General features: G+C 32.0%; 1 protein-coding gene across 1 annotated transcript in view; it reads left to right on the forward strand.

Moving 5' to 3' along the window:
- Nucleotides 1-23,958, forward strand: part of LOC111678896 (flocculation protein FLO11) — a 35,443-nt gene extending 11,485 nt beyond the window's left edge. Inside the window, exon 2 of the mRNA XM_046956410.1 lies at nucleotides 22,536-23,958. Within this exon, the coding sequence (XP_046812366.1) occupies nucleotides 22,541-23,506 (966 nt within the window). The 5' untranslated portion in view covers nucleotides 22,536-22,540 and the 3' untranslated portion in view covers nucleotides 23,507-23,958. The remainder of the gene's footprint in view (nucleotides 1-22,535) is intronic.
- The last annotated feature ends 436 nt before the right edge of the window (nucleotides 23,959-24,394 follow it).

Genomic DNA, 24,394 nt, shown 5'->3' on the forward strand with positions numbered 1-24,394 from the left:
TTATTGAAAAGTAAGTGGTTGTTTAAGTTCAATTCATATCAAATGAACAGAAATTAGTGACAAAAGAACATAATTTCACTGAGCAGAAGTTCAAACGTTAAATGCTCAAAAGTTAAAAGTTCAAAAAGCTCTACTCAAGGTCAATGTTTCGATATCCAATATTCCAACACTGCTACGTCCGCCTCCGAAAAAAAGTCATGTTTCGGCGCCTCTTTTGTGAGAGGTCTTTGTTATTTAGCTAATTACCGAAAGTTATACACATTTTTTATTTCTAATTTCCTAAATATGATTTCCCCTACTACATGTGTGGCAACGTTTTTCTTTAATTGTTTACAAAAAATAAATTTCAATAATTCTTATTTACGTCAAAAAACTTTTAATTGAGAGAGAACGGAGTTACCTTATTTTCTTTATACCATGCACCAGACCCACTTTCACTCATACCCGTAATTTTTGAAAATGTTTTACCGACAATGTTATTGCCGTCTGTACTCGCAAGAAGGATATGACCCTTAGTGTTAATTGAGGAAAATGAAAATGGCAATAAAAACACATTAATTTTCCAAAGAAGGGTAAAGAAATTGTACGATCAAAACCCGGGGGCATATTTCCTTGATTAAAGACCCTCTTGGTGTATTAAAATACCGGAGTTAAGAGATGCTATCAGTACATCAAGTCTACCGGGACTACAAATTGGTGATGTTTATTCACTCTTCGGATATTCCTTGGAATGATTTCACATGGGACTAACCAGAGATTTGGTTGGTGTAAAGTATATGATACAGAACGAATGTAGGATATACGGATTTCATCGATCCTTATACCTAGAGCGAGTCTGTCGTATGTTTTTCTCTTATAAGTGTGTCGGATGGATGAGAAGTATGCAGGGTTGAATAGTGATATATCTTCCTTCCTTGTCTAGGTATGTTTAATGAAAACTCTGTTCATAACAGTGTGTTCTCTGAGAGTATGAACAAAGTCTTTGACTTATTTGATGGATTCGTACTTCGGTAACCGGTAGGTTACGTCTCTAGGTGTCGTTGCCAACTCAGCAGTGACCATTCTATCTGTGTGGTTGTAAACATAAGTGATATTTTTGCATCTCGGAAGTTAAGCAACGGGGCAGCAGTGGTCATCCAGTGTTTCAAAAAGACCACCATGCGGGTGTTCACGTAAAGCACTTCGGTATTTTGTTTTTAAGACGTGATTTGGTAGTCTGTGTAGCTATCTGTGTATCCGTGGCCATCAGTAGATTTAAAAAATCTTTTTTTATTAGGACCATCACTCAGGGGATGAATCCCTACTCATTCACAGGACTGTGATGGGAAGGAGGATAAAGCAAGGAGTATTTAGAAACATTAGATTTAAATTTGCCTTCATCATAAGTGGCCAATCGACCAGAAGTGGTTGCATTCTTGAAGAGGTTCGTCTGGTGCATATAAACCTGAGTGTATCGAGTATTTCAGAGGAACATACTTATTCCATTGTATGATCCATAAAACATTGAAATTAATAGAGTTGGAGAATTAATATAGTTGTACACCTAAACGCTGTCGGGAAGCACCAAAATAGACTTTTAGATACCAGCCTCTACATAAGAGTTCTGTTCAACTTTGGTCGAATATAAGTTGTCTCTGTTAGTTTAGTAGTAAGGGTTCTAGTCTAATAGACTGGAGTTGGTGGGTTCGATTCCCATTTGATGCACTGATTAAGGAGCGCACAACAGGCCCGATAGAAGCCTAGGTGTATTTCTTTAGATTTGATGTATATATGTATATCCTCTTTTCAAATTATCTACCTAACTTAGTGGTGTAAATAGTGAGGAAATCAGATGGAATGAAGTATTTCGTACACCATTTTACAAACTTGTTTCTTTGGACATGTATTACTCCGTATTCTCATATGTCCTGTAGGCATAAAAGTACATCTCCATTCAGAGGTTGTTGTTAGGTCCGAGTTAAATGAGGACTTATACTAGATTATATTGAAATGATAAAGACTGAGGCCTCCATTCGAGCGCACAACTGGACCAATGGAGGCCTAGGTGCAATTCTTAGAATTTGATGTAACACATCCTCCTTTCAAACTAACTGTGTAATTTCGTTAAATGCTTGCCAAAGACAGAGAAAGTATTCTAGAGTTTCACTATCCCCTCCGCAAGCTCTGGACTCTTTTGAATCCATTGTGCATTTAACCTGTCAATCAGCCTTATTTTAACTTCCTTAAGTATGTCACCCAATTGATGCAGAGAGAGAGAGAGAGAGACCAACACGTTTTTGTACTAGTAAATTGTTTCTGAAGAAATATAAGTACCTCAAACTCTCTCGTGTCTAATATATATTCCAATATTGTCCCTGCTAAGTTTTGAACCATTTTTGTCAATTTCTCAGATCGAAAGGCGTTCATGTTTTAACACAAAAACCTGAAACACTTTAGCCCCTTCATTTTGCAATTTTTTTCTTAAATTATTAGGTAATTAGAATAAATATAATTCATCTGCATCTAAAAACAAGATAAAAACCGATTAATAAAATTAATTAATTCAAAATGCCTTTAGCCAAAGCACAATGATATTTAAGCTTTTGCAGTTAAGCTAAAACTGGAATTGTGGGAATTAAAAATGTTGTTTTTTTTAACAGATCATTAAACAAATGAAAAAGGTGATTATTATTGATATTAAAAACGTCAATCATTTTTGCCTGTTGTAAACATCAAAACTGAATACAAAAGTGCTGCTTACTTATGATATGACATATCAATATAATGAAACATTCAGAAATCCTTAGTTTAAGTCTATCGATATGGCAAATCTTCCACACAAAACGGATCTTAGTTATACATTATGGAACTAAAGCTTGTTTCCTAAATGGACCCACTATGCCTTAATGGGATATTTAATTAATTGCCTTTACTCATATGTATGTAATTGCTTAAAAAATGTTGCACAAAAATTAGTTAATTTATTATTAGCAAACATTAGGAGCTTTATAAAAGGCAATATGAGGCAATTTGTAGCCATAGATGTTTGAAAATCAAAAGACTTAAAACACAAGCGTGATGAAAAGTCTGCAAATACTTACACAAAACTTTTCCTACGCAATTTTAGTGCAATAAACCAGTGATTACTTTAACTGGAATATATATTTCACAAAATCATTATTAATTTATGTTTGTAATGAACATCAATTAAGTAAAAGAAAACCGATTGCAAAAAAAAGATAAAAAACTGGGAAAATAGTTTTCTTTAGTTGAGCGTAATAAAACAACTGAAATGAAAAGGATGCTTGTTTATGTTTGAGTAAATTTAAATTTAAAAGTCCAACAGGCTTTTTTATACCGTACACCTTCCTGAGAAGGGTATGAATGTCGAGAGGTCTTTTTAATCTATTGGGTAGACTTGACAACGGTCTACCATCGCACCTTTATCCTTCAATGAAGAACTCAGGTGGCAATTTTTGGATTTGATCGGTCCATGTACAAGCACTTTGCTGAAGTACTGGAGCTATGTCATTGGATGCCCTCTGTTGATTCGGATGGCCACCGGAGACGTAACCGGTGGGCCGAAGTACGAATCCATCAAATAAAACAAAGACATTGTTCTTAATGACAGGGACACACTGTGGTAATTCTGATATGAACAGATTATACTCTGAACATATCTGTAAAAGGAAGGATAATTCAATGGTATCATTTGTATATGATACCTTTCATCCATCATCATTCAACCCAGCACACATCTCATTCGTACGACACATTCATAAGAGAAATACATACAACACATTCATTATAGGTAGACGGGTGGGGAAAGGCCCGCCGTACCTCACATTCATCCCGTACCATATACAATTAATACCAACTCATTTCCAAGGCTTAATCCCACAGTCACTCCTCTGTGGAGTATCTGTTGTTTCGGCAACAGCACCAAACTTATCCTGAAATATTGATTTTACCTTACATCAGTCTTTTAACCGCCACATACTCTTTCCGCGAATTTGAGAACCAACTTACCAGCCAGGATACGGCGGGCTACTGGCCACCCGTATTACCAGATTGTGTGGTCTGTGGTCTGACCTCTTTTCAATCTATGCAAGGACTAAGCCAAGCAGTAGACTGTAACCAATTTTTTAGTCCCGTCCAGACTAGAGATATTGAGATATTAAACCTAGAGCCCGCATTAAGCCAGAACACATAAAAGGAGAATTTTTGGTACTTTTTCGTTCTACAAAAGGTACTTTTTGAATATTGAACTTAGAAACATGAAATTAGGTATGTAGAGCCGGGATTAGGCTAGAACCCATAAAAGGGGATTTTTTGGTACTTTTTCGTTCTACAAAAGGAACTTTTTGAATTTTCTATAATATTAAACCTAGAAACATGAAATTAAGTATGTAGAACCCGGATTAGGCGAGAACAAATAAAAGGGGACTTTTTAGTACTTTTTCGTTTTTCAAAAGGTACTTTTTGAAATTTCTATAATATTGAACCTAGACACATGAAATTAATAATGAAGAGCCTGGATTAAGTGCGAACCCATAAAATGGGAATTTTTGGTACTTTTTCGTTCGTACTTCTATAATATTGAACCTAGAAACATGAAATTATGTACGTAGAGTCTGGATTAATTGAGAACCCGTTTTGCAATTGGCATTTTTTGATTTTTTTGTAATTAAATTCGTACTGACTGTTTTTTAATACATCATGGTAAAGAGTATATAAAATTCGTTACAGCCGAATATAGAACTCTTACTTGTGTTTTGCTAGTTTGGTTGAGGCTTTTATTTTCAGTTACGGGTCTGAAATATTTTTGAAATACTAAGGTGGTTATTATTGTTAATCAAGTGAGATTGTATAGTCGGGCATGGCCGATATCATATGATATCCTACACCAGTGAGAATGTTAAAAATGTGGATTACTTTTAATAATAAATTATTCAATTGTCTTTTTTATCTTAATACCGAAATATTTGAACAATTTGTTGACAAAACAAAAGAGATTTTCTTAAAGGGAGGTTATATTACAGTTTTCATCAAACTGTAGCATGCGCACAAGGTTAACATGGACACAGGAGGACGGACATACAGACAGACAAACAAACAGACAGACGGACATGGCTAAACCGATTTAGAAAGTTTTTCTAGTCATACTTTAAAGTGGATATAGGACCAATTTTTTTGGCTGTTACAAACATCAGTAATATCGCATTATACCCTCCCCACTGTAGTGTTGTAGGGTACAATAAAATCTACATGACAAATATTTGTTAAGAATTGTATAGAAACCAAAAGAAAAATCTAGAAAAAAATATGTAAATATTTAAAGTCATATCTAGTTAAACAAACCATGTCTTTGTATATTTTGAGATTAACTGAAAATATTATTATGGCTTAAAGGTAGAAAAAAAAAAATATATTTTTTTTTGCCAATATCTCTTTTTTTTACTAACAACAAAACGTTAGACACGATTTTCATGTGTGGTTAAATGTAAACTAAAAAAAACGAAAAAAAAAAACTTTAAAAAACACAGAACTTTGTTACGCATACAATATTTTTTGCAGATTTTTATAAAATCAAAACGAAATCTATACCACACCTTTTACTTTAAGTTTTTATTTTCTCGTCTATTTGGTTGCCTAGATGTTTTGAAGTTGAAATTAGTTGAAATAGGCCTGTAAAACAACAATTCACAAGATGCTGTTTTTTTAGTTTTTATTTTACTGTCGTACTGGTAATTAAATGTTTTAGATATCTACTACTTTTTAAGTTAGTTTAAGTTGTGGCCCAAAGGCCTTTAATAAAACTAAAAGATATACAAACATTACTGCAAACAATATTAAGCTACTTGTAAATGGTGTTAAAACTGCACGTTGTCTTTTAGTGTATTTTTTCTCTTAAAATGCGTGTTACTCTAAAGGCGATTTAATTTGAAACTATTTTTTTTTTTTCAGTTTTTGATCATCTACTATTAGGAGTTGTGGTATGATTTTGTAATTTGTTGTTACTCTACAACGTTTTGGTAATACTAAGCAATAGATTAAGTCACATTACTAAACGGCTTTAAACTTTCATCTTTGGAGAGAAAAACTGAGAATCCCCGAACTGCCACCCATTTTTATACTCTACACCACTTTAGTGGGGAGGGTATATTGGGTTTGTGCTGATGTTTGTAACGCACAATAATATTGATCCTATACCCACTTTAAAGTATACCCATCGGCTTAGAATAATTTTCTGAGTCGATTTAGCTTTGTCCGTCCATGTAAACTTTGTAATCAAACTACAGGCCGCAATTTTGAAGATAATTGAATGAAATTTGGTACATGATCTTCTATTGTACCAGGGACGAACCTTATTAAAAATGGTTAAGATCGGTCTATTATTTCACCTAGCCCCCATACAACTGTACCCCCGAATAGGGCTTGTAAACATTGTAATCGAAATACAGGTCGCAATTTTGAACATAATTCAATGAAATTTGGCACATGATTTTTTATGGTACTGTAGACGAAGCCTATTGAAAATGATTAACATTGGTCCATTATTTCTCCTAGCCCCCATACATCTGAACCCCCGAATAGAGTTGTAAACCTTGTAATCAAACTACAGGTCGCAATTTTAGAGATAATTCAATGAAATTTGGCACATGATCTTTTATGGTACCGTAGACGAAGCCTATTGAAAATGGTTAACATCGGTCCATTATTTCACCTAGGCCCCATAGAACTGAACCCTCCAAATAGGGCTTTTAAGTTCATAATTAGGTTTAATATACTCTTATCTCGACAAAAAGCTGCAAAACCAAGTTCTATACTAGTCTTGATGACCGTGATGAATTTTATAATTATAGGGCCTCATTTGACCCTAGCCCCTCTAAAAAGCCCCCCTCAAAATTTTACTTAAATATCCACAGGTTTATTAAACAGTAAATAGCTTTAGTATATCTGAGGCAAGGTACAATTCAACTTAAATGCTGTATTATGAAAACTAAATCACATTTTATTCGTATACAGGTGTAGGGTATTATATGGTCGGCCTCGTCCGACTATAACTTCTGACTTGTTTTAACATGTGCTTGTCCTACGATGAAGTCAATCGTTACCCCATAGATTACGAAAAGATAGAAAGATACATAAGTTTGTTGTTCAAATCTCTTGCTTACAAAGGGACACCAAAGTGACGATTATCTTCACCCTCATTTACAAAGAGTGACGAAATAAATCAAAACAGGAAGAGATCACTGTCTTTTTCAAATGTATTGACTCTATATCGAACTGCTGAGTCGCTTTAGCGACATTTTCTATTTTTTTATTTGGACAACCACTCAGGGGATCACCCCTACTTATACGAAGCATTGTGTTAGAACTAGGCAAATAGGTTGTGGGAAGGAGGATAGAGGGAGTAGTGTTTGTGGACATTTGATTTAAATCTTCTACATCGAAAGTGGTAGGGAATATCTCTGCAGGAAGTTTATTTCACATACGAAACAGTGGGGCTGAAGAATGAATTTTACCTGTAATGTGTTGTGCGGTCTACTGGCCAATCTACCACAAATGGGTATGTTCTTGAAGAAAGACGTGTGATACGCAAGAATTTACGGGTACCGGGAACATGTTCCCTTATTTCAAAGGAACACATTCCATTGTAGTGTCGATAGAACAGTGAAATACATACTACGTTGCGACGGCGCTGCAGTGAGTCAATAGAGTTGGATACCTTAATGTCACCGATAAGTATCTTCGCGATCGAGTAGCTCCAAAATAGACTTCGAAACTCCGGCCTATACACGAGAGTTGTTTTCCATTTTCGGTCGGATATAAGTGGTGTAAATAGTAAGAAGATCAGATGAAGTATGTCTTACACCGTTTCAAAAAACCGATACACTTGAATGCTTCTTTCGATACTTGAAAAATGTTTTTAGTCCAGCACTGAATTTTCATGCCCAGATTCCTTATGGAACAACAGTATCTGCCAAGCGTTTATGTGTTAAAAAAAAACATTGAGTCTTACGGGCATTAAAATCCACTCTGTTAACATGACTCCAGAGACTCTGTTAACATGATTCAGAGATTTTTTATTAAGTCGTGACTAAACGATTCATTCATATTGCGCCTCATTGCTCCAATCTCTAGAGGCCTATTGGTCTATGATTGAATGAATAAGAATGGCAGATACTGCTGGAAGTTTGACATAGAAGGTCATTTATAAAGATAAGAAATAGGGTAGGGGAAAGAACGGAGCCTTGCGGTGCCCCTAAATGTATCTTGAACTCGTTTGATGAGATCCCATCTATAACAACTCGTATAGTGCTATCTCTGAGAAATAAATCGAGAGAAATCATTACCGACACCAAATGCAATTAGTTTTAATACAAGTGCACCATGTCACACTCTATCAAACGCCTTTGAAATATCTAGAGCCACCACTTTACTTTCGTCAAAATGGTGAATGGAATGATACCATTTCTCCGAAAGGAAGGCTAGTAAGTCTCCGGTAGAGCGACCTCTACGAAAGCCATACTGGCGGTCGTTAAGTAAATTGTCGGTCACTAAATACTTGATAAGATGGTAATTGGCACTACTTTCCATAACATTAGAAAGTGCTGAACAAATTGCTATTGGATGGTAATTTTCAGGATTATTAACCTTTCCCTTTTTAGGAATTGGCGTTATATTAGCAATCTTCTAGCATGCAGAACAACTTATGTCGTTTTAACAACATTAAACTGTCATCTTTAAAGAGTACAACTTATGTCACTTTAAACTATCTTCTTTAAAGGAAACAACTTATATCGCCTTAGCGCCTTTAAACACTCCTACTTAAAAAGAACAACTTATGTCGCTTTAGTAACATTAAACTGTATTCATTAAAGAGGGCAACTTATGACGCATTAGCGCCTTTAAACTGTCTTCTTTAAAGAGAATAACTTTTGTCGCTTAAGTGAAATAAAACAATTAAATTGTTTTCTACACATTAGCAACATTATGTATTCTGTAAAGGGGCAGTTTTTGTCGCTTAAGCGAATTTAAACTGTCATCTTTAAAGAACTTCTTTAGCTTTATCAACTTTTAACTGTCATCTTCAAAGAGGACAACTTTTATCGCTTAAGTGATTTTGAACTGTTTTCCTTAAATGGGACAACTTATGTTGATTTAGCAACATTACACTGTATTCTGTAAAGAGGACTGATTTTGTCGCTTAAGCGCCTTTAAACTATCATCTTTAAAGAAAACAACATTTCGTGCTTAAGTGAATTTAAACTGTTTTCATTAAATAAGACAACATATGTCGCTCTAACAACTTTATATTTGTGTTCATTAAAGAAAACAACTTTAAATTGTCTTCTTTATATAGGAGAAACGTAAATCTCATAAGCATCTTTAAACTATCATATTTAAAGAAAACAATTTATGTCGCTTAAGCGCTTTTAGAATAGAACAACTTATGTCGCTTTAGTGACTTTATACTATCTGCTATAAAATGGAAAACTTTTGTCGCTTAAGTGACCATAAATAGTTTTCTTTACATAGGACAACTTGTGTCATTTTAGTGCCTTTAAACTGTCTTCTTTAAGTTATTCTATAAAAATAGAACTTATGTATATAGCTATCTTAAACTGTCATCTATAAAAAATTAAACTTATGTCGCAACATTAAACTATATAAACCTACGAAGACGATTAAATATGTCGTTTTAGCGACGACAAGTCGTTGTCTATAAACTGGAAATCGTATGCCTGTTAATCATACTTTAACTAGCTTAAGCAAATGTCGTCTTAGGAAGACTTTGTCTCGTAAATGGTCTTCTTTAAAACCGAGCACACAATAGTCGTTTTTATAGATAGGAAAACTTATGTCGCCTTAGGAACTCATTTCAATAAATATTCTTCATTATGTAGAGGCAAAAACAACAATATTTTATGATCTACATAAAGAATAGAATTTATGATCTATATAAAGGATGGAATTAGGCGACTTAAATTTCCCTTTTATGTAGAAGTTGAAAATAGTTGTTAAAACAATACATTTTCGACTAAAGCGACTAAACTTAATGTTTAGAGAATAGATTTAGACCTTGTTATAAAATTTTTTTTATATAGAGGAGAGATACAGTTAATATAGATAATTTTCTTTTCAGAAATATCAGCTCTATACAGTGGAAAAATTAAGGTTCCCAAGAGATTAAATCTTAGAGAACTAATGTAAGAGCGTAGAGGACAAATTCTCTTTATTGAGAGCAGAATTAGGCCTTAAGTCGACTGACTTTTAATGTTATTTTTATAAGGGAAAACTGCACAAAGCTTTCTTCTCTATATAAAGGAAAAAACAAAACACTAACCCGACTATATATTTACCTTTATAGGCTCTCAAGCGAGTATAACTTTTTCTTAAAACTCACTTTTTGTATCGATAAAGCTATGTCCGACCGTCTGTCTGTCTGTCCATCTGTGTGTCTATGTAAATCTGAGCTATAGGTGACAATTTTAATGATAATGTCTGTCTGTCTGTATGTCTGTCCATCTGTGTGTCTATGTAAATCTGAGCTATAGGTGGCAATTTTAATGTTAAATCGATAATTCTTTTCTTCTTCATTCTTACAAAGCTCTTAATTAAGAAAACTTAATAGTAGATTTTTTATAGGGTATCATATGATCGGTCATGACCGACTAAAAATTCTTATTAGTTTTATAAAACATTTTATACATTTTATACTTTTTGAACTTTATATTGAAGACGCATTTTGTCGGCAAAACAGGGTATTTTAAAGCCTACTTTTGCCAAAACTTACACTCTTGCAAAACACTTAATTAAGAAAACTGTAGATTTTGATAAAAAATATTTTCAAAAGTTTCCATTTCCTGCAATTAAAGGAATTTCGTAAAAAAATATATCAAACAAATAACAAAAATGATATTTATATTTTCAATTAAAATTTTGTAAAATATTTATTTAATAATAACAGCAACACAACATAAACTCACACTCATAAACAAATTAACAAACTTTTTGAAAACTGGTACAAAAGAAAAATAACTCAATAATATTTATTACTTTAGCAAAAACAAAAAAATATATATAAAAAGACTGGCCCATATTTTTTGCACTTTGTGTGTGATTATTTTTTTATTTTTAACCATAAAATTATCTATAGTCATATGGAGCAGCAAACACACGCCACTTCGTAAATGTCAACTTGAGTTTGTCTTGTTGTAGTGGTCTGCGTTGGTAGTAGTTTACGCATTATATTTCTACAATTTCAATTGCCTTTTACTTCTGCCATTTGGCAGTAGATTATTTTAACAGGTTTTATTTGTAACACTTTTAGCCAAGAAAAAGGTTGGTTGTTGTAGAATTTTTGTTACAATTTTCAATTTTTATTATTTTTTTTGGAAAATTAAGAAAAATCATGTTGTTTAGAGCTAAGTGTGCAATATCGTTTTTTTCTAGCAAATTACGCATATTTGAAATGGTTGTTGTGTTCAAATTAAAATTTTACACAAAAATTTTTAACATCATTTTAAGTGCTGGCTAAAGAGTGGAATTTCCGTTTAAAATGATTCAGCAAATAGAAAATTTAAAATAATTTAGTATTTTAGTTAATATCTCTAAACAAGTTTGTGTCTTAAGTCTTTTGTTTTTAAGGGGGTCGAGGGATGTTGCTTAAATTGTTTAACTATTAACAAAAAAAAAAAAAAGAATTTAAAAAAATTGTTTTTATTATAAGAAAATTATTAATAATTCTTTTTAAATTTAAATTCCACCTTTTTTTAACATAAAGACTTGTCATAGTGTTATTAAAACTCTAGTATTTTTTCACTCTATTTTATCCAACACAAAGTGGAAATTTCTCAGACTTGTTTGTTAAGTGTAGGCGTTAATATTTATTAATTGACACTGCTAATCGCTTGCCATACCCAAGAAACCACTAAAATAATTCAAATTGAAATTTTTGGCTTTAACACTCTTGTTATCACTTAATCAAGTGCAACATTAAAAAAAAATAAACAAGAAAAATCTTTAAACAGTAGCACATTATTATTTTTTTCAAAGTAAATTTCCAACTGATTTCTATCAACAGTTCAAACTCAACAAGTCTTGGCAATTTAAACAAACAATTAATTTATAACTTTATTGTTAAATTTTTTACTTATTTTCAAAGTATTTTTTTCGTTATTACTTTACTTTGTTATACCCTACACCACTATAGTGGTATTGTTAGTTTGTGTTAATGTTTATAACATTCGACTATAAAAGTTCCCCAACCACCTTAAAGTATACCAATCTGCACAGAATTAGGGTCGATTTAGCTATGTCTGTCTGTTCATTAGTGTATCCATGTAAGGTTACATTTTTAGCACCCTTACTGGTGCAGTGGGTAGGGTATAATGGATTTTTGCTGATGTTTGTAATGAACAACAATATTGCTCTTACACCCACCTTAAAGTGTACCAATCAGCTTAGAATCATTTTCACAATCGATTTATCTATATCCGTCCGTCTGTCCGTAATAATGTAATGAAAGTACTGGTCCCAATTTTGAAGAAAATTCAATGCACTTTGATACATGATCTTCTATTGTCCCAGGGACGACCCCCGGGGGCATGTTACCTTGGTGAATCCTTCACCTTGATGTTATTGCAATCCCGGGGAACAGAGGTGTTTACCAACACCTCTAGTCTGGCCGGGACTAAAAATTGGTTACAGTCTACTGCCTGTAGACTGTCCTTGCATAGATCGAAAAGAGGTCGAAACAGAGCACCACATAATCTGGTACTGCGGGTGGACAGTTGCCCGCAAAACTATGTTCTAGCTGGTCAGTTCCATTTCCTTCCGGATCCATTTAGTGGCTGTGGTTTAAATTCAAATTCGCGGGGAGAGAATGTTGGTTTAAGGTCTGATATATCCTATACCTAATGGGTTGGATAATTCTCTCTTCGAACAGGTCTGTGTACAAAGCAGCATATGCTGGATACCTGAACTCGATCGGTTTTGGGACGCCATTCGCGTTATGGTAAACCAGCATATGCTGGGAAATTGTCAGGTTAGTACGATGGATTGGTGAACGATTAAAAAAGCCTCCATATATTGGATATTAGTACTGATTTAGTTTGCCATTTTCTCTTCGGAGAAGTTCTTCTGTGCTGTTGCCATCTCAATAGTATATATTGATACATGCTACGCGACTATTTTTCATGGCAATTATTGAAATTATTTATTTTGGAATTCCTATTTCCTTTGTCACCAAATATGTCTTTAGGTGCTGTTGCCAAATCAACAGAGGACATCCCATCTGTGTGGTTGTAAACGAAAGTGATGTTTTACATCTCGGAAGTTAAGCAACGGGACAGAAATGGTCGGAGATTAGATAGCACGAGTACTTCAGCAATCCATATAGAAAATTGTAGTAGACCGTTGTCAAGTCTACCCAGTGGATGAAAAAGACTAACGTGAAATAAGGCCATCAAGGCAGTTGTTCACGTAAAGCACTCCAACATTTGTGTCCCAGGGGCGTAACCGATTAAAAATGGTTAAGATTAGTCCATTTGGGAAAAAATTTTGTAACTTGATTCATATATAGAGAAAACATTTTTGTGACAATTTTTGTCACAACAGCTTAATTAATGGATTACATGTACCTAAACTGAAGTCAAATTTTATCCCAAAAACTTTATAGTTTAATGAATTATGTGCGTTTGAGTGATTTTATGAAGTGAACCTTGTATTGGAGCTATGACAAATTGTAGAACTATTTTAGGAAGTGGACCTTATATGGGAACTATGACCAATTGTGAACCGATACAGATCTACGTTGGTATTATGATATGGTATTCATATTATATTTATATGTGCAACATTTTTTATTGATATCGAAATAATTGAGGGAGTTATTAACGATAAACAAGTTTTCGGGAATATATACCTTTGTATGGGGGCTATGGGAAATTTTGAATCAATTGTTATGATTTTCAACATACTTGATCCCCGGTACAATATTTGACAAAATTCATCGAATTATTTTTAGTAGTTTCTGAGAAATCACTTCTAGAAGAAGAAAGAAAGTGTAACTTTTTTCGAGATAGTCTGAAATTTTTACTCAAAACTTTTTACGTTGTGAACCGATTTCGCTAATTTTCAATGCTTAGGATAACAATGAATATTTTCAGTGAACTTGGTCTATTTCTTTAGCTTGGTTTTAACGTGTGCGTGTTTTTATCTAAATTGACTCAGAATTTCATAAGGACCCAAAAAATATATATTTTGTTGGGTCTTAGAAGAATATTACTTAATGTTACACATGGAATGTCAAACTTATATATACCCTTGTGATGTATAATAAATGGCTTAAGTATATCTGAGGCAACGTACAATTTTATTTTTGTAAAAGGAATAGGGTATTATATGGCCGCCCTTGCCAACCTATAATTTCTTACTTGTTTTATTTTAGTTTATTTATTATTTTTTAAAGTATTTGTTTATATTTCGTTATTTTTTTTTTTTTGTTTCTTCTGGAGAAAAGGTGTTGCCTGTACTCAAGAAAAAAATACTAAATTTATTTATGAGTGATAAAATTAAACTGCAAGAATGCCAACGCTTTAATTTTTTACTTCGCTGATTTTCTAAGATTTTAATCATTATCATGGCAAAACAAAAAAACTAAAATTAAATTAAGATGTTAAAGTTTAATTATCAAACGTGTTAATTAACTGACAAAGAAAATGTACGAAAAAAATATCGTATATATGTATATAAGATAAATAGTTGAAAAGTTCAAATCATGCAAGCAAATAGCTAGTGTCTTTTGTATGTGTTACTGCAAAAGCACATATACATGTATTAAGTCTTCAACGGCTATAAGCGTAAAATAGTATAGACATATATTTTCCTCCCTATAGAGGACAGATATATGCGCTGAAACGACTACATCTTGTACTTTTTATCAAAAATAGAATTAGACATTAAAGTGACTAAATTTGATATTATATATTGTAGACATAATTGACTTCTATATAAATGACATATTTAGGCGTCAAAGCGACAATTTGTTTGTTTACTTAAAGAGAACGGAAATGTGCGTTATACAAAATTTTGTCTTCTGTCTAAAGACACCAATCGACTATGTCTTAAGCTTCGTTTTTCTATATAGAGGTCAAAAATAGGTGCTTAATCAAAATGCTTTATATTTAAAAGAACACAATTGAACAGTAAGACGACTGAAGAGAACTCGAGCGACAACATTTTGTCTTTTATATGAATGACAGAACTAGGTCGACTATATTCTTTTCTCTATGTAGAGGGTACAACTGGATGCTGAATCTAGCCGTTAAAGCAACTATATTTGACATGTTAATAAAAGAACAGAATTGTACAGAAAAGCATCTATATGCCAAAAATTGTCTTCAGGTGACAAATTTATATTCTTTATACAGATGACATAATTTGTATGCTTAACCTAGGCGCTAAAGCGATTATATCTGTCGTCTATATAAAGGAACAGTCTTTGACCGTAAAGTGATAATAGGCGAATATATTTTATATTCTCTTGAGAGAACGAAAGTAAGACCCAAAGTCGAGTTTTAATTAGGCATTAAAACAACTACATTTTGATATTGTTAAGCGATTATAACTTGTAGAGCGACTACTTTTTGTCCCAACTAGGCACTAAAGAGGGAAACATTTTTTTTATACCCTACGCCACTATAGTTGGGAGGGTATTATACGTTTGTGCTGTTGTTTGTAACGTACAAAAATATTGGTCCAATACCCACCTTAAAGTATACCGATCGACTCAGAATCATTTTCTGAGTCGATTAAGATATGTCCGTCCGTCTGTCCGGCCCATGTAAACCTTGTGCGCAAGGTACAGGCTACAATTTTCAAGATACCAAGCATGTTTTTTGGCACAGGGACGAATCCTATTGAAAATGGTTGAAATCGGTCCATTATTTCACCTAGCTCCCACACAATCGTACCTCCCTATTTGCCATAATTACGTCAAATATTCTACTATCTCTCTATAAATTGACAAGAATAAGTTTTATATAAGTATAAATGACACTGCAAATTTTCGTAAGGATCGGCCCTTATTTGACCGTAGCCCCCATACAAACCCCCCTTCAAAAAATGCCTTAAACGTCTATAATTGACTTGTAACCATTTGTATCGCAATGAAACTCAACAAAACTAACTGTTATTTAAAAATATATCATTTTCCCAAATTTACCGTAAACCGGCCCATATTTGACCTATATAAATCCTCATTTAGAAATTTTCGTTTTTTATCAATAAATTGCTTAAATATTTTGGAATTATGGTAATATTCAACATAAAAGTTTCTTTATAAAAAATAAAAATTTTAAAAATATACTTACTCATGGTGTAGGGTATTATATGGTCGGCCATGCCCGACTATACTTTCACTTGGTGTGTCTTTATTTTCTCATTAATAAAGATATAATATTAAGCACTCAATAGAAAAGGTTCACATGTATTTTCATTGTCGCTTTAATGACTAAGCGACAATATGTTTTATTCTCTATGTAGAGGACTGAAGTGAGTATTGGATACTGGATGACTATATATTATATTCAATATAGTGGGCGCTAAAATTGAGATCTTAATTACACTGTTTATCATATTATAAACAACTAAGTTGGATGCGAAAACAACTATACATTTTTTGCTCTATATAGAGGATATACATGTGTAATAAAGCGACTATATTTTCTCTCAATGAAGGGATGGCAATAAACGTTAAAGCAACTGTTTACCTAATAGCACACAAAAATATTTTGTCGTTATAAAAACTTTAAAAATAACTTTGTCGCTTTAGCGAACCCCTATTAGAAGAAAACTTTTATTTTCTCTATAAAAAAAGACAATTTAGTCGCTTAATAAACTTTAAAATTTTATATGTTAGTAGAAGGATATATGCCGCTTTTTTAACTATAAGCTGTCCTCTATTATTATTTAAATTTATGTCGCTTAAGCAAAATAAGAAGTAATTTATAGCGATGAAGTCACTTTATCGACTTTATTAAAGAACTTTCCATAGTCCTTTATTAAGAATGCCTTTTTTGTCGCTTTAGTAGTGATAACATTTTCTTTAAATTCTACTTTAACAACATGAAGTCTTAAGCTGTCAGTTTGGAGAATTTCAACCATCCTTTTCTATAAAGGATTTAGTGGCTTTAATCTATTTTCTATTAATAAAACAAATTATGTCACTTTAGCGTACCTAAATGTCCTTCTATTAAGGAAACAGCCTATGTCGTTTTGTCGCCTTTAAGTTTTCATATACCCAGTCGCTTCATATATTATGTCGCTTTACCACTTTTAAGTTTTTCTTAAGTTTTTATTACATAAAATCGATGTATATTATATCGCTTAAGCGTACTTAAATAGTCTTTTAATTAGAAACCAACTTGTGTCGCTTTGACGACTTTAAGTTGCTATATATTTAGTTGACAATTTATGTCGCTTTACCGCCTTTAAGTTTTTTTTTTTTATATTATGAAGACAAATATTGTCGCTTTAGTTATATGAAATAGTTTTCTATTCTATCGTTTTAGCCACATTAGGTTGTCGTTTATAAATATTTTAATTTAAGTCGCTTTAAGTAATCTTTCACTAAAAATATAAACTGTTTCCTATTAAGAGATCATTTTATGTTTGAAAAGTAATTTTTTTGTCACTTTGGTGACTTTAATTTCTTAATCGTTAAGAAAATTAGTTATGTCTCTTTAGCGATTTCGAGCTCTTATCTATTGGAAGGAACAAATTATGTTGCTTTAACGTTTTTAAATTGTTTATTAAGAAAATAACTAGTGTCGCTTTGTTAAGATGTCCTGTATTAAAGAGTTGCTAAACTGTCCGTAAGACTAAACTTTGTCGCTTTAGGCACAGTTTCGAACGCTTTAGATACTTAAACTTAAGCGTCTTATATAGTTAATTTACATATGTCGTCTTATTTTATTAATCTTCTATTGTTAAACGTGACCTAAGTGTTTTCAAAATTTACAATTTTATTGTTAACGGAAATTAATTTTAAACACTTGTTAAATAATTGTTGGCTAAATTGTTAATGATTATTTGTATAATTATTGTTATTTTACGCTGATGTTGGTGGTGGTATTGTTGTAGTTGTTGTTGTGAAATGGATCCATATAATATATACTGAACAAATTGTCTGCACAATATAATTTGACATTTGAAATTTCAGCAATTAAATTGTTTTGCATGCTTGGCAACAGCGTATTAAATGGTTTAGCTACCAAATGTGAATTGTTTAAATATTGAATTGTTGTTTTTTATGGAAAACAAATTAAAGTGTTAATTTGCTGTTGAAAAGAAAAATATACAATGAATTCTAAAGGTGTTTGGTCGGTTAATGGATGAAATTTAAGATAATTAGCATTCATTGTAGCGCTATGAATTGTAATGTATTGAGAAAAATAAAATCAATTAAACTAATAGTTTTGAAGTCAATCATTTAAATATTCAATTAATTATGTTGTGATTTTCAGTATTCATTTCAATTATTTATGCAAATCAATTACAATTGTTTGCTTCAAACGAACATTATTTAGCTGTCAAAATGTGTAAATATCAAATAACTTACACATATCCATAACCACTTATCTATCCATTATTTGAAATGTTATTTCAAAAGATTTTGATAACATTTTCCAAAACTCAAAAAAAGAAAACAAGTAAGAATGTATAGTCGATCATGGCCGATTATATGTTACCCTAAACAATTTGTTGACAAAGAAAGATATATTTTGAAAGAGGGATTATACGGAGGCAAGGTCAAACACGAGCCTATCCTTATACATATTGGTTTTTGGTAAAATTATTTATGCAGAATTTGATAAGTTATTCTTGACCTTCAAGTCATTTTCTGAGGGGGCCTTTGTATGGCGGATCTGGTCAAATGGGGACCGTTTATTGCGGAAATCGGCAGTATCATTTATACTTATGTAAAACTTTTACCGATTTTTTAGATATACAAAACGTTTAACATTGTTAAGAGTTCAAAAGCCCTATTTGGGGGGGTAAAGTTGCCTGGTGGCTAGACCGATCTTAATCTTGGGTCAAGAGAAGAGTGTGTGTCAAATTTCATCAAATTATCTAGAAAATTACGACCTGCAGGTGCTCATGGACAGAATCATAGCTAAACTCAAAAGAAAATTCTGAGCCAATTGGTATTCTTTAGGGACTATGTAGAACCAATAACAAATATATACTTAACACAAACACATAACCACCCCACTATAGTGATGTAGGGAGTACAAAGTAAAAGAAAAAATTCATACATGATGTAATCATCTCTTAAGGCTCAAGTCTCTAAAACTGAAATACCACTAAAACTATTGCTCCATTTTTTTTTAAATTGTCCACTAACCAAGTGTACTACTCTAAACCAAAACAAGTTTTAAAGAGACAGTGTAACCATTAACCAATGTTTTTGGGTGAACGCATTTTTTTCCACAAAAAAAAAAAAAATTTGCGTACAACGCAATAACTTTTTTTCATATATCTTTTGCTTTTAAAATTAATGCCGCCATAAATAAAGACTCTATGGACTTTAACAAAATGGGTCTGTTGTAGATTTTTAAGTTTCTTTTTTTTTTTGCACCAAGTCCATGTTAGATTTTGTTTAGATTGAAAAGCTGACAGATATTTTTGAAACCACCAAAAGTTTGCAAAAAAAATATTTTGCAAACAAGGCTTTAACACAAGTTTTGTTTTGATTTTGTTTGAAAAAAACACCAAAACTAGATAAAAATCTTTGCATGTGTTGCAACACGCAATAGAAAAACGTATATACATTAAATACAAAAACAATTAACTACGCACTGTCTAAGATTTATATTGTTTGGGGCAAGTTGAAAAAAATATATATATTTTAAGATTTTTTTCTTATAATAGCCATAAAACAAGGTAAAAGTGTTTAATAGAAACTGAATTATTTCAAAATTTTGTAAACAAAAATCAATCGGCGACTTAGCTTTAACTCTTTCACGTATACGGGTCACCAATGTCCCAAGATTTTTTTAATTTTTTCTCGATTTAGATTATTTTGTGTTCACCGCTTCAGTAAGTGATTATATCCTTCGAAAACACTTTTTCCATTTCATCAAATATGTGTGTAGAAGACAGCAATCAACACAGGCGTTTTAAGATAGATAGATAGATAGATAGATAGATAGATAGATAGATAGATAGATAGATAGATAGATAGATAGATAGATAGATAGATAGATAGATAGATAGATAGATAGATAGATAGATAGATAGATAGATAGATAGATAGATAGATAGATAGATAGATAGATAGATAGATAGATAGATAGATAGATAGATAGATAGATAGATAGATAGATAGATAGATAGATAGATAGATAGATAGATAGATAGATAGATGGACAAATAGAGTTTGTTAGTTTTTAAATATAATCATTTCCCCGTTAAATTCCTTTGTAATAAAAACCTTAATCTTACTACAACTTTTGTTAATGATATTTAAGGCAAATATAAATTAATTAAAAACATATATTTCATTAATAGCAACCATAAAAAATTGTTCTTATGTATGTACACCTATGTTAAGTTACAATACTTTTTAATAAATTTAATGACATTTTTAGTAATTTATTAAACGGATTTTTTATGTTGTGTGAACTGCAAAATAAACATTTTATGACTTTTTCAAAAAGCATGACTACAACAAATGTTTGTTTGTTTTTATTTTTTACAATTTATTGGATAATGTTATTTATGTTTTCGCTTTCTTGTGTTGTTTCTATATTTGTTTAAAACTCAACTCAATGAACTTGACTTAATTGTTTATACAGCTATAAATAAAATGATTTTTTTTGTATTTTTGTTGTTTATTTATTTTGTAGGCGTGTTTTGTTTCATTGTTTATTTATTATTTAGTTATTTTTTCTCGATTTTGTTCTCTATTTGTCAATTTTGTTTATAATTTATAAAGTTAAACCGTAGCAAACATGTATTTGCAAAAATCTGTATTCAAAAAATTAACATTAATAAAAAGTAGCATAAATAACGACCACCCCACTGTGTTCAGTGACCGAGCGAATATTTTTTAAAAATTATAGTTATTGATTTTTTTTTTTGGTTCATTTTGATTTTACGTTTTTTGACTTTTGGTCATTGTATTAATTTGTTGTTGTTGCTTTATGTGTTTTTTTCTATTTCTTAAATATTTAATTTATGTTTTATTTTCATTTTTTTTTGTGTAAATTATGCAAAGTTTTTTTTTGGTTTTTGGGTTAATTTAAAATGATTGGTTTTAGTTGAGAAAAAATAACTAAAACGGATGAAATTAAAAATAAAAACTTTATTTGATGAGCTACTTATTTGGACGTTTTCACTAAAATGCAACATTTTATTACGAATAATATGTATTGCAATTTTGCAAAAAATTTTAAAGACCTTCAATATAGACATAAGGAAGATAAAAATCAGATAACTTGAATTACCTCATTTAACGAGAAACACAGGCAAACAAATTATGAAAAAAATTACTTAATAATAAAAATACAGCTTCTGTATAAACCTGAATGATTTATACATATTAATGAGTAACTGTTAAATCACCGCAACGATTAATGAAAAAATTTACATAAAAAGAAAAAGAACTAAGAAGCCCCAATAGATCTCTTGGGAGAATGTAGCTTAGTTTTTATTAACCTTTTTAACAGTGGCCTTTAATATATTCATAAAAAACATGAACATGAACTAGACTACAGACTTAACTATAGACTAGAGTAGACTATAGACAAGATTATAGACTAGATTATAGACTAGACTATAGACTAGACTATAGACTAGACTATAGACTATAGACTAGACTATAGACTAGACTATAGACTAGACTATAGACTAGACTATAGACTAGACTATAGACTAGACTATAGACTAGACTATAGACTAGACTATAGACTAGACTATAGACTAGACTATAGACTAGACTATAGACTAGACTATAGACTATAGACTATAGAGTAGACTATAGACTAGACTATGGACTAGACCATACTATGAACTAGACTATACTATAAACTAGATATAGAGTAGTCTAGTCTATACTGTATTCCAGTCTATATTCTAGTTTTTAGTCTAGTCTGTAGTCTAGTTTATAGTCTAATCTATAGTTCCCGGCGTATTGTGTGTTTGGTATGCAATATGTCACATCCGATATTTGTGTTTAACCTCAATGTGTCCGGCATAACCGTCTTTGGTCAGTTCGCCTTATGTTTTGAGACGTTCGACTATAGATGTCGCATCATACATGTTTTAATTGGTTGAACTAAGTATTAGAGAGTATTTGTCGACGTAGTACTCTCAGGATAATTAGTACTTAAGCAGCTTGTATGCTAAACTCTTTCTGAGAAAGAAACAATAATACGAAATTGCTCGTGCCAAATGTACAATATATTTATAACTAAATTTCATTTTCATAAATAGTTTTCCATTTTATAATCAATATTCTCTTCTTTTTTTATTTTCAGACAAAATGTTGAAACTGCTCTCTCTAGCGACACTTCTAACATTTTCGATTACTATTGCGGCTGCGGGTAATGTTGATGGTTATCACTATGATAAGCCAACAATATCATTAGGTTTGGTATCACATCCCACAAATCTAGCACATGGTCATAGTTTTGGTCCATTACCAACAACACAACCCTTACCACCAGTTCCTTCTATACCAGCACTACCTACAGCACGTGCTAACAAAGGTCCAATTGTACAAACACGAACATTATTGCAAACCCATCCAGCTACAACGACAACCCAAATAGTACCAAGCACTTATTTACCCTCACCCGGTACAGCTGTAACTAAAATAGCACAACAATATCAAACGCCAGGTCTACAATCACCACCATCACGTCCAGCTACATCCACACCATCAGCACCTGCTGTGCGTTCTACAACTAATGGATTTGGCTTTTCAACACGCTCTACCGTGGGTACCAGTCTGAATCCAACTGTGCATAAACCAGCACCTCCACCAAGTCAACCTTTGCGTGTGCCCTTCGGTAAACAGTATGCTGTTATTGAAATTATCGATAATGACCTTGAACAAAATAATCAACCTTTCTTGAGCTCACCATTTATTGATACCTTCCGTGCTCATATAGGAGCCTCCGGTACAGGTGCCACACCTGGTCCTGTTGGTGGTATACAAATCGGAACTAGATCTGGAGCTAATCTATTAGGACAACAGCGTTCATCTGCTCAAAGCTCTTCCGGTGATGCTGTAGCATTGGGTTCGGGTGGTTTGGGCTTTATTCGCCTTGCTAATGGCAATGTTTATTTAGGTTCTGGTTCCTTGGGCTACATTAGTGGTCAACAACATTCTCAAGAAATTAATGAGGCTCGCACACGTACGGGGGCACCACAGCCAGATCCTTTACATTTTGGTCATGGTGCTTTGGGTACTCCACCATTTCACAGATTTGTTTATAGATTTTAATAAATAAGTACTAACAAACTTAAGCTAATTGAACACATACATACATACAACCTAATAATTGTTAAATATATAAATATAATTGTCCAATTCACAATCGATGTTGTACTGTTGTTAAGTTGTATATCATAAAATGTTTTGAAACATAAACAAATCAAAAACAAAATAAATACAACATACTACGATACAACCGTGAATTGGACAAATATTTTTCTTTGTAAACTATTGACTTATCTGTAAAATAAAACTATTACTTTATACATCTTTACAATAATTTTATACAAATGTACATAAAAATAGTTAGTTATGACAGTATGTAAATAATAATGAGCCAATATTTCTTTTACATAAACAATTTATCTGCTTGTTTTTAACTTGTACGAAGATATGTTTGTTTTATATGGATTTTATTTTTAATAAAATGAAAAATTTGTTAATAAAATTTTAAACACGAATTCAATTTAACGTTTTATTTATCCATGTATGTTGCCAACTTTAATATTCCAAAGTGAATGGTTTGTATCTTTGCTACAAAGAATTGCCATCTGATAGGTTGTTGTCTTGACAAAAAAGTTTTGGATATTTAATAACGTCTTTGAACGTTATATAGTTAAGACTGATAACCACTCTGTAGTGTTGGGTAGTGTAATTAATTTACATTTAAAATTTATACTAGTGTTGCCAAAAAAAAAAAAAATGAGTTCAGTGCCCACTCCTAAGCTTAACCCTTTCACGCACATAACTAAACCGATGGACTTTTTATGGATTTGACTTCACCACACACTTTATTTTGTTGTATATTTTCGATGAAAAATAGAAAAAGTGTTTTCGAAGGATATCACAGGATATTATCCTTTTTGGCATGTAGTAACATTAAATTCTAAAAAATAA

The sequence above is a fragment of the Lucilia cuprina genome, chromosome 2, assembly GCF_022045245.1.
Source record: "Lucilia cuprina isolate Lc7/37 chromosome 2, ASM2204524v1, whole genome shotgun sequence".
Classification (NCBI taxonomy): domain Eukaryota; kingdom Metazoa; phylum Arthropoda; class Insecta; order Diptera; family Calliphoridae; genus Lucilia; species Lucilia cuprina.